Source organism: Micropterus dolomieu, linkage group LG20 (genome assembly GCF_021292245.1).
Source record: "Micropterus dolomieu isolate WLL.071019.BEF.003 ecotype Adirondacks linkage group LG20, ASM2129224v1, whole genome shotgun sequence".
NCBI classification, from domain to species: Eukaryota; Metazoa; Chordata; class Actinopteri; order Centrarchiformes; family Centrarchidae; genus Micropterus; species Micropterus dolomieu.
In genome coordinates this window covers 10853806-10865934 of record NC_060169.1, presented here as the reverse complement: position 1 = coordinate 10865934, position 12129 = coordinate 10853806, and the positions used below count along the sequence as shown (strand labels likewise).

Sequence of the window (12129 nt, the reverse complement as noted above, 5' to 3'; positions counted from 1 at the left end):
AGAAAACTCTGCACTGCTGGCAGTGAACTGTGGCCGGGGGAAGGAGGGGCGTTGTGTGTGTGTGAATGACTCAAGTGTTTCCACTCTGTGAGAATAGAGAGAATGTGAACAGCAGGTTTATATCATGTCTGTTAATCACACCAGGAGGCATAATTTCAAAGAAAAAATCCTATCCTAGAATCAGAATCTGAAAGTAAAATACACATCTGTGTGCTTATGTAAGTACAGAACAACTATTCCCTCAGATCATGACTATTAATAAGCACTGCTCCTCCGCATGTGGAAAAAAAAGACTTTAACTAACAGTTTCTAGTACATGTCGTTACTTGAGGTTGATGCTCAGAAAACACTGTCATAAATAGGATGTTATGTGTCGTTTTAAGTAAAAGAGGGAGTCTATAAAGACAGTGCCTATAAAGGACATATTCATGGGTCATATTAAACATAGCTTGCATGCTGACTATACATTACCAGAGGTTATTACAAAATGGAGACTTGTTGTAGCTGTTAGTCAAGGTTGGTTTAGTATGTTGCCCCAACACCAGAGTCGACTTGTGTCCACATGAATGTGATGCAAAAAGGCAGCAGATGTTGTACAGGTGTCTGTCTCCTCATCCTCTCGAAAAATGTTTGTGCTGACGTATTTATCTGAGAACACTTTAAGTCATATGTATCAGTGTTTTTAATCCCCAAACCTCTGCTCCTCCCCTTCTTCACTCTCTCTACCAGCTTTCACACAGGAGCTTTTTTTCCTCATTGGCAGGTATGTTCATGTGCTGTCCTACAGTTGTTTTTCCATCAGAATGAGTTATGTAGTTAGCCCTGCCAGCCCTGAACAAAACTCACAGCAGTCCCTCTCTTGCATGACCTCATGCGCTTGGTAAACAAAGGCTCACAGATTACAAGAGAGGAGAGAATGGGAAGGGCACTCGCACTGTATTCACAAACAGGTAAAAGGAGTGAGTCAATCAATCCCTCTGAATCAAGTACTACACCACAGGTAATATGTTTATTTTAGTGGAAAGCCAGTGCCAAGCTGAACTTACACCCATGTTTTAGGTAAGAAATAAATAGAAATCATCTGCAATATTCAGGTGAACTAACTCCTATAAGCTTTTGAAATCTGTCCAATACATACACTTTTGGGCATTGCTGAAGCTCCTCATTATTAGAGCTGACATGTTATCAGTACCAAGAGAGCAAAGGATGGTGTCTCCCAAACTAGACCTCATACCTGACTGGGCTATGTAATTGTCCTAAATGAAAGCAGTGAAACTTGAGAAGTAAGCGACATCTGTGTGTCTCATTGCAGACATGCAAACTGTTTGGCTAAGTGTATTTCATCTAACTATTAGCAATAGCAGACAGGTCACTGTATACACTGATCAAAATTATAAACTTTAGTTTTTGCCCTCATTCATCATAAGCTAAAGTCAAAGACTTTCTGTGTCTATTTCTCTCAAATATTGTTCACAAATCTTTCAAATCAAATCATCTGTGTTAGTTCTCCTTTGCCAAGATAATCCCTCCACCTCACAGGTGTGGCATGTCAAGATGCTGATCAGACTTTACTTTTGTTCAGTGCATAAAAAGTGATGGTGGAAATATTACTTCTTTCAAATTTGAATTCAGGGAAGTTGTATGATACGCCATGGGTAGTCCTAATGAATAAAAACCGCATCCTATAGTAAACAAAAGCTTCAACCATGGAATGTATATAAAAAGGCTTCATCAGGAATAACAGCCATCTCGATCACAAGGCATCCAAAGTAATGCTGTTGTATTTATTTTCCTTCCTTTTTTGTTAAAAATAGCAAGTTGTCTCAGTCTCAAAATGTCAAACATATTCAGCCAAGTGAAAACACCAGTGAAATCCCTGTTCAGAGTGGGAAAATAATTATTAGCAGAACTATAAAACAATAGCTGGCTCTTGAAATCCTCTCTGTGGGTGTGAAAATAAGAATTTTACAATTTAAAGAACTGCGTGGACATCTGAACCAACTTTCCTTGAAGGAGTGGATCGCTGTAGCATTTTGTTGCTCAGTGTCCAGATTAAGAAGTTCTATACTATGATTAGTCTGTATATAAGCAAATCAAACAGTTCCCTTCAACAAAGACGCTCAGATTCTTCTGAAGTGTGTGGATTTTCTTAACTTCAGAAATATTATAACATAGATATATGAGTAGTAGACTCATACATGACAAGCACGTTCAAATGAGTGATTAAATGGCACCATCTAGTGGTTGAAAATATTAGGGACCAAGTGCAATATTATAAAATGTCCAATAGGGGTCAGAAAATAACTAAATGATCCATATTTGCACGTTGATCATGTTTCGACATTGGTAATAGATCGATACCTCTATCCAACCTCATTATCCTAACATTAATCTCATGTAGATGAATACATTTCATTTTTTGTAATCCAAAAACAACAGTATAAAACTTCATGATAAAACAACAGCGAACTTTTAAATCATCTGTGTATAATTGGAGCATAAATGCTCCCATGTGAATCACTTAATTTTTTTATTTATTTATTTTTATTTTTATTTTTTTTCCAGTTCAAAAACAAACAGTATGAGTACAGAGCAGAGAACTTGCCAGGGGAATAAAAACACATCAAGGAAAATATTAGGAATACATAAAAAGATATAAATAATAATAAAAAAGACTAAAACAAAATGAAAGGAGCGGGGGTTATAAATCTACAAATATATTGTGTAAAGTACATAAATTCACCGTTTTGATAGCTTTCTTGTTTTGGAATGAGTTTATCATTCCTATATATAGATTAATTTCTTTCTTGAGTAAGGTAAATATTGGTTTGGCATTAGTAAATTTACATTTGTGGATACAATATTTAGCAAAAATTATTATCAGGTTAATCAAAGGTAATTGTCTTCAAGCTTACATTCAACATTCACAAAACCAAAAATGACATTTTTATACAGTAGTTCAAAATCACTGTAAATATTATCAATCACAAATCTACATACATCTTTCCACAGTTTCTTGGTATAAGTACAATGCCAGAATAAATGGGCTATTGTTTCTACATGAACATCACATCACAAGGAGCACATAATGTCAATATCTTTTTTTAACTTCAACATGGTCTATTTTTCTTTAACAGTTATAGACTGAAATGAACCTCGGTCCTCACAACACAATAAACCTTGAAGCCCTACAGGCTAAATCAGATGTAGCCACCTTCGTGATAAACTGATTGCAAGAGTGATATTGCACTGATTGCAATATCTTCTCTGCCAAGACCTGTGGGTGCAGTTGGATCAGGAGGTGGCTCATATGATTGTTGTCTTAGTAACGTTGTGACAGATGACTTACAGTGTGGTTGCGCCTCCTCCCTCATTGTTTCTTTTGTTTGTTTTTGCCTATAAGAGAAGGAGAGGGTGGGGCGATGTTAATGAAGTAATCTGATTCTTACTGTAGTTAAGTCTGCCATTGAAGTCTCCTGTTGTTGGTTTGACTCCTGACTAGAGCTCAATATAGATATAGATTTTAAAAAACAGTTAACTTTTTTCGGGGGCAAATTGGATCGTTTTAGACTTGTGATCTCTTTACCTTAAAAAAGCATTGATTGTTGCTTCTCCTCCTCTTAACCTATACCTACCTATACCCATGTGTGTTGGATAAGTCAAGACCAAAGATGTGGAGCAAATACAATATAAATAATGAACTGATTCACAATTCAATCTAAAAAGTGTCATCTTACATTGAGAACATCGTGTATAATTAATGAATTAAGCTCCCTCCTCCTGGTCTCTCTTTGTACTCATAAGTTTAATGACCTGATTTCCATTAGAAAATGCCAGACAGTGAGATTACCACAGCATAATCTATAACCAAGAGAGACTAATTGAATAAATTAATCATTCAGGGATCATGAATCCTCTTGTTGCATCCCAGTGTTTGTTCCTCAGCAAGTTATATTTCATGGTACATGAGATACATCCTGTGCATCCCAAAGACCTGCAGTCTTTGTGTTCCCCACATTACTAAATTTCACCAACACTACATTAAAATTAGTGTGTTAATAATATTTGTACCATCCTTGCTTTCCCCTGCAAGCACTGTGTTTCTATGAGTAAGTAAGAACATGTTTCTAACTTCCTAACACAGTGATTCAAACAGGAGAAAACAACCTCAGGGAATTCAGCACCATTCTGGCTTCTGAATAATCATGCCCTCCACAGAGTGCACAGACGACAACAACAGGAGGCAGTGAAAATTTCCACCAGCTACCATCCAGTAATGAATACATAATGAGAGTCCTGCCCGAGTACACATATTGGCTATCGTGTAACTTGAGATTTAACTGGGATTTATCTTGTTGTTCATCTTTCATTTGCCGCTGTACAATGATTAACTGACCTGTCGCAGGCTGCAGGTTGATATCTGACAATAATTCTCAGGTTTTCATCCCACCCTATAGAGAACAAGAAAGATTAGATAATTTAATAAATAATAATTTATTGCTGCAGGAAAAGTAATTTACTCTTGTCAGTGTAATACAATGGAAACACCAATTTACTGAAAACCTGACAATCACAATGTAATTATTGGCGTAACCAAATAAGTAAAATCAAAATTAGCCACAAGTGCAAAGTGTAAAGGCTTGAATGGAAAAAACATACAGCAAAGCCCTTATTCAATACACTGTCGATGGAGTGTAAGAAGATAGAAATAATTTTCTGCTTGATTTTCTCCATCTTTTTACTACATCACTTAATTTACATTCTTCCTTTCAATTCTAAAAATAAAGGGAGAATGTTTTGTTTGCGTGACTGATGTCAATATGATTCCAGTGAATATGGAAAAATTACTGTATAAACAGTAAGGTCCTCACTTGACTTTATGAGATTGAAATCCCAGCTCAGGAAAATCCCATGTTTATAGCTTTTTCCAGGCGGTGATAACGTTGTTATTTTTATGAACGGTTGATCATGAGACTGTTAACCAGCTTCCTCTCACAGGCGCCATCCAAAATGATCCTGCATTTAACAGCACCGGCTTAAGATGCCACATGTAGTGGTTATTGGTCACAAAGACCTGCTGAATGTATCCACCCAATGTGAAAGAATCTGTGCAGTCCCCCTTCATATATGTGTCCGAAAAGAAAAATGAGTTATCTAATGATAAGCTCAGTGTAGGATCTAAGGAACTTTCATTGTAGCTATATATGGAGAGATTATTTTACTGCTCTTTTACAAGGTCAATATGGCAAAAGGGATAACCAGCACTACTATTGAGTCCAAACTCCTGGACCAGCTTTGTATTTGTTAATGATCAATAATTTGTGCTAATTTATTACACGCATTTAAATTACTAAAATACAACATTTAGCCTAAGCACATATACTGAAACAACAAAGCCCTTAAAACTTAACTCTGGGCTCCTGTACAAGATATGGCCTCAAGATTAGGTAATAGATGTTACCTTAAGGTCCCTTTTTATTGTACATTCAATCAGTCAATCAATCAATCAAAATTTATTTATAGAGCACTTTAACAGCAATCCCGAAGTTGCACAAAGTGCTGTACAAAGATTAAAAGCAAACATCAATTTACAGGTTATAACATACATATAATGTATACAGTTAAAAACACTAACAAATGAGTTCCTCCAAGTGTCATCCTCAAGGGCCAAAAGCCAGATGGAAGAGATGGGTTTTAAGACAAGTTTTAAAATCAGACAGGAAGCCTAATGGTTTAGTTGTTTTAGTCTTACCTAATGGTAAGAGAAAGGGCATTCCACAGTTTCATGGCTGCCAACGCAAAAGCACTGTCCCTTTAAGTTTGCGACAAGTTTCTTTATATTGTGATGTAGTTGTGCATACAGTATTAATAAACACATCTGCAATTAATTAAATGGCCTAAAATACTAATTAAATGTGTCACTACAAACAGGTGACTAGGCCTACAACAGCATCTGTCTTTCAATACTGCACTTTATCATATCTCATGAATGTCTAGCTTCTCGGGAATGGTAGATTCATAGATTTAGCTAGTTTCAGTTTTAAGAAAATATGTTGGTGTTTGGATAAGCCACACCTACGCCAGTGTATTTTTGTGACTAAACAGGTTTGGGGCAGTTGGCTCAATGGAGTTTTAAATTAGCTACCGTAACTAATATAATTTAAATATGGAGCAAGACAGGCCACTTAATGTAATCGTAAAATGTAGCTCCTATATTATTCATACAAATGGTAATAGTGTTTCCTTTTTTGTGCTAGTAAGTGACTCACAACTGTTACTGTAAACAAAACGTCACCAGGAGGTTAACGTTACCGGAAATTAGCAACGTCTTTTTTTTTAAAATGAAAACACGACGATTTGGTCTATTTAGCATCTTTAGTTGAAGTAAGATTACATTTTTAGTTTACTCTAGCAAATTCCAATTACTTGCACTTCAGTGTCATTAAAAAAGTTTCAACCAATGTTAGTCACTATCATATTAATATCTTCAATTACTTTGAAAGTGTCACCGGAAATTATATTACTGTTGTTCCTCCTGGACGTCAAGGCGTCCTGTACGTTTTTACGTCAACATAACGTATCTATGACAAAGCGAGCGGTGAGGTAGTGGTCCCCGAAACATGTCTCTTATCCCCTGGGTTGACATGCTGAACATGACCGGACATGGGAATCTCCCAGCCGCCTAAATCAGCGATTTTCTTTGCTGCAGCTGGTCAACCGGCGCGTTAAAACAAACAGAGGCCAGCGGGCTCTTTATTTATTCAAGAGAAGATGGCGGAGTTTTCGCCCGTCCTGCCGATGCGGGATGGAGGAGGAAGACTTGGCCAGCCCATCTTCCCTCGGTCCAGGTCTGGTTCCGAGTCAGAGAGCGAACTGTCCCAGAGCCTGGCCCGGACCAAGATCCGCTCGTACGGAAGCACAGCTAGCGTCACGGCCTCTCTGGGGGAGAAATACATTGAGCATCGGGTTACCGACACTGATACCCTGCAAGGGATTGCTCTCAAATACGGTGTTACGGTAAGGTTGCCACACAGCCACTGCAATGCTAGTTTGTGCTTTGATGTTCACCTTGATAAGAAGATCTGATGCAATATAAAATCAGTGTTAATTCTTTTGAGCACTCCCCCTCAATGACAGATAAGAGGTGCAACCCACAACATCACTTATATTTTCTCTATAATGTGTACCTACATCACGTTTGCTTATGAAGTCACTAATCTGTCAGGATCTGTCCCCTTTAAAGTCAGTCCACGGGACAAAGTCATCTTTAGTACAGAAATATCACATTATAGCCTTTGAGGTGTTGCAGCAGCAGGTAGAGCTTTTTAGAAATGCTGTTGTGAAGGAAGTTGTGACCCATTACATTAAGAGTATTACTGTATTTCACTTCATCTAGTAGGATTAAGGGGTTACTTCTCGATTTTACTTTAATATTCACTGCATGTGCCAACACCAGTGTGGTGAAAGGTGATGCCAGCTCTGAGAGCCCACAGTATATGCAACACAAAAAGGAGCTGGAGAACAGGAGCAGAAACTATTCATATTCCCAGTCATGTCCCTGCTCAGAACAGTCAAAGCAGCCCAGACCACAGACTGAAACTGAAAGATTTATTAAGTTTGCATGTATACTTCTCCAGCTGAGGCTGGATTACCAACCTGGCAAAGTGGCAACTGCCCCAGGGCCCAAGTTCCCCAGACTCCCTTTAGCCCCCAAAGCCCACTGTATGTTAAATGGTTGATTTAAGTAAAGGCACATTTATAAAATTTTGCACCAGTATCTACTCAATCAGATCTTGTGTACATAGGTTTCCCTATCCATTGGATTTAGCATGCTAAAACAGCTGCTGACAAACCTGATCTCCAACCCTAATCTCAAAATTAAGATCTTGTGGCCAAAGATGGACAAAATAAAAACAGCTCCATATTTGGATATCTGTGACACCACACATTTATACAAGGTGTTATGGGGTGATTTGGTCCTAATGTCTAAGCTAAACTGCAAAGGAGCAAAACAAGAAAGGTGGTAGTTTAGTCATAGAATTAATTATACTATTTTAACCCTGTCATTTCCTCTGTCAACCCTGATGTGCCAGATGGAGCAAGTCAAGAGAGCCAATAAGCTGTTCAGCAATGACTGCATTTTTCTGAAGAACAGCCTCAACATCCCTGTGGTGTCAGAGAAGCGCTACATATTTAATGGACTGTCTCTGGAGTCTCCTGATGGGGACGGTGAAGCAGCATGCCAGGAGGCAGATACACCGTGTATTATAACGCAGGATATCGAGGGACCCTCGCCTTCCCCTTCCCCGCCCCCTGCAGACTCCAAACCCCAACCAACAGAGGAGCTGTCAGCCAAAGACTTCTTACATAGACTGGACTTGCAAATTAAACAGTCAAAGCAGGCAGCACGCAGGCTGAAGGAAGAGGAAGTAAGGTGAGGTGTTGAACAACCCCCAGCTAACCGCTGCTTCTTTTCTCTGAGTGCAAATGTTTGGTGTACACTCTTTCAGACCAGGTTGTGAACACATTGCCAGTGATTAGATTTCTGATTTGACCAAATTAAAGTAAGTCACCTGGACTAGTTCTTCCTTTATAGTAATGAATATGGCATTTAATCACATGTTGTTAATTCTGGGTGTGATAGCTAACATTTGTGTCATACAAATGATGGGTACCTGTCAGCAGCAAATTGTGCTACTGTTTCTTGGTTTGGATAATGGCCACTTGGGGGTCATAAATGGTGAATCATTTCTTCTGCTTGCTGAACTTTGGTGTATTTGTTGTGTTGGTAGCGTTTCTATAAGGGTTTGGAGACAGGATATATTTGTAAGTATGCTATAAATTCAGCATTTGTCTTGGGTGTTTTGTTGCTGGTCACTGCCCCTTTTCCAAAAAGCAGATGGCCACAGTTCAGCTCACAGACATACAAAGGGACTAAAGATCATCTTAGCCTTGAAATGCTTGTAGGAAGTCTGACCCAGACTCTTATCCCTGAGCTCAGTAGGTGATTGTCATAAGTCCCAATCAGCAAGAACAGAGACCAAATGCAGGGACGTGAAAATGTTTTCAGAGAATGACGATCGAAGATGGGAATCAGGGTTTCGCTGTTCTGCTGCACCAGTCAGATGCCACGCTAAGCAACAGTCTGGCATTTAGGAGATTTGGCCTGCTGAATCAGACTTGAGCATGTCTTCCTGACACTACATTTTGAGACAGAGAACGCTCTTACATCTGCTCAGTAGTGAGGTAGTAGTGGATGTCTGCCATATACCCATTCATAGAGAAACAGGCTTTGTTGCTACTATCAGTTTAGGCAGGACTGAGTCACACTGCAGCAGTGTCCTCTACAGATGTAGAGTATAGTTGTTTTTCCACTTCAGGCTCTCTAAAAGAGTTTTGCTCATACTATAATTTGTTTGAATGGATTCAGCTCCTCCGGTAGCAGCTGTTATGTTAATTTCCTTCCTGTGGGCCTCAGGGGAACATAACCTAACCATTTTGGCAGCTGAACTGGCATCAACTGTCCCTTTTTATATCTGATTTCTTTTATCACTGATGGTCGGAAACCATCTTATAGAACTTTAAGATCTCCGATTTCTGCTGAAAGAATAAGGAAGGTCTAATTAATCACATTAATCTACTGAAACTTCGTTCATATCATATCCCTATAATTCAACCGTAGAATAATACAAGGATTGTGTTCTCCTACATCCTGTTGTCTTTAAGCGACAAGAAATCCTCAAGACAATATGGCAGCACATATTTCATCGTTGTATGACCACTGACTGTTCAGCATTTCCTATTAATTTTGTCACGATGTGCCAGTAGCTCTAGACCTGTGTTTTACAAAGGCATGAGCCTTGAGTAAATGAGCAAGACAAAGTTTTATTTTCTCTTTAAATGTTTACCTACCAGCTGAGGCAAAGCTGAGCAATGTGTTAAAGCTTTGTCCCTGAATACAGCCACATCACTCCGTTGTTTAAACGCAGTCCTAGAGCAAACACAGGCTGCATGCCAGTTTGGCTTCCTCCCTAAGATGAAACAAACCACAAACCTCTTAAGCTAAACTATTGGGAATAGTTGACTATTCACTGTTGAGTGATACATTCCCTTCATGTTCATAATAGTTTGATATCAGTAACTATAAATTCACTGTATGAACTTACATTTGAAGGATTTTAGCCTGAAAATGATCACATATTATTATTCCGCAAACTCAAAACTGTGAAATCCAGCAGCTTGCTTTTAATCCAAAGACATCCCTTCTGTCACTTACATTTATTGCAATCGTAAAAGTTTATAGTAAAGTAGAACAAGAACTTAAAATGTTAAGTTGTTAAATATGTAAATATATGATCAAAAAATATTGAATGTAATAGAGGATACAGCGATAATAGATTGATAATAAAAATGATTAAGTTTGGAATATGTCGTAACAGTTCACTGTTTCCATTAATGGCCTCTAAAAGACCAAACAGCACTTAGCACTTGTGGGGGGTTATTCTTAGTTTGAAATATTGATCCTGTCGTCATCCATCAGGATTTTTCTAGTCAAAGAAAAAGCAATAGCTCTTTAGCAACATTCTTTTAGTCTTTATTCTTCTCTTTCCTCCCTTATATTTGTCCTGCAAAGATATGGTGTAAAACCTTCCTTTTCATCCTCTACTGAGTTTGATCCTTTCATTTTTCTTCACCTTCTTAATTGTAATCCTTGCCCGCTGGACTGTTCTCTCGACCTTGTGAATAGTTTGGACATAAAATACAGATTCTTCTCAATGAAGGAATTTGTGACGGCTTGCAGTTCTGAAGTAGCTTTTCTAAGAGAGTGAACTTAAAAGTTCAACTTTATGATTGAGCTCAGGACATTGGTGTGCTGTACTCTGAGGCACTTGTCTGGCCAGGTGAGCCTTCAGCTGTGACGGAGAACAATACGGCGGTTTGGTTAGGCTCATCCATTATTCACACGCAGTGAGCGGTTAAGCAGTGATAGAAAGAGAGGAAAGTGTGTGTGTGTGCAGTCATATTAAAATGTGTTTCAACTGTGGAAATCTAGAAAAAAAATTAAACATGTTCTATCTTCTTATTCGCAGGAGCAATGAGGAGGACTACACCGCCCCGACAACGTCATACCAGGACATATAAAGGAGCATTATGTTTACCCGAAGCCCTGTCTCAGATGCAGACACATACATGCTCACACAAACAAACACTATCACAACCTCATTGCTTTTTTTCTCCCCTCTCTTTACCTTTTTGCTTTTACCAAACCATGTTGAACAAAAGTGTCATGTCTCTGCCTTTTTATTTATTGATATGCGATTTTGATTGTGATTGTTTAGTACAGTTTTACTGGGATATTTAGCAGCACAGAGCAGCATCTGTTATGCGGTAAAAAGCATCCAAGCACACATGCCCATCCACTCGTCTTATGCTTCTGAAGCTGCTGTACAGAACCCACCTGCTGCATATGTACACACACACACGCACGCACACGCACACGCACACGCACACGCACACGCACACGCACACACACACACACACACACACACACACACACACACACACACACACACACACACACACACACACACACACACATACATACAGCTAAGCAATTCCAGAAGGATTAGCTTGTTAGACTTGCTAACCGCTTCTGATGTTCTCAATCCGATCCTAGAATAGTATCATTGGAAAGTATATTCAGGCCTTCCTCATCAGTGTTTACCCCTGTATGAGCTCACCTCAAACAGAAGTGGTGGATAGACTCAAGCCTTTGAACACGTTCCGTTTTCCTCACAGAAACTTTTTTCTTTGGGAACAGACGGGACTGCTCTATTTTCTGAGGTGTGAATGCATTATTTATGTGTGGAGAACTGTCTGTTACAGCTGTTTTAATTGTGCTTTAAAATTCTGTTGGTTTTATTTGGAAATATGAGAAATAAATATGTATTTAAATCAGACTGAAGATGTCAAGTGTTTTCATGACAATGCAGGTTCTTGTGAGCGTGTGGATGTCAGTTATTGGTGTGTTTGTTTGTTTTGTTTCTCCTTCATTGTCACAGTTAAGTACACAGGTAAAGAAAAGGCAATGTTTTAATTGCTTTTTAAACTTTAGGAAAACATCACAAA

At 38.6% G+C, this 12129-nt stretch overlaps 1 protein-coding gene and 1 long non-coding RNA gene across 2 annotated transcripts; one reads left to right on the top strand and one right to left on the bottom strand.

The window, feature by feature from the left end:
- Positions 1-2709: 2709 nt before the first annotated feature.
- Positions 2710-6708, bottom strand: LOC123958421. The gene is made up of 3 exons (XR_006822057.1): positions 6496-6708; positions 4397-4451; positions 2710-3396 (listed from the first exon to the last, which is right to left on the bottom strand). It is a non-coding gene; the product is annotated as an uncharacterized LOC123958421 (long non-coding RNA).
- Positions 6393-11960, top strand: lysmd2 (LysM, putative peptidoglycan-binding, domain containing 2). Its single transcript, XM_046032638.1, has 3 exons — positions 6393-7017; positions 8094-8434; positions 11091-11960. The coding sequence occupies exons 1-3, from the start codon at positions 6772-6774 to the stop codon at positions 11140-11142; spliced, it is 639 nt and encodes a 212-aa protein (XP_045888594.1). The 5' UTR covers positions 6393-6771; the 3' UTR covers positions 11143-11960.
- The last annotated feature ends 169 nt before the right edge of the window (positions 11961-12129 follow it).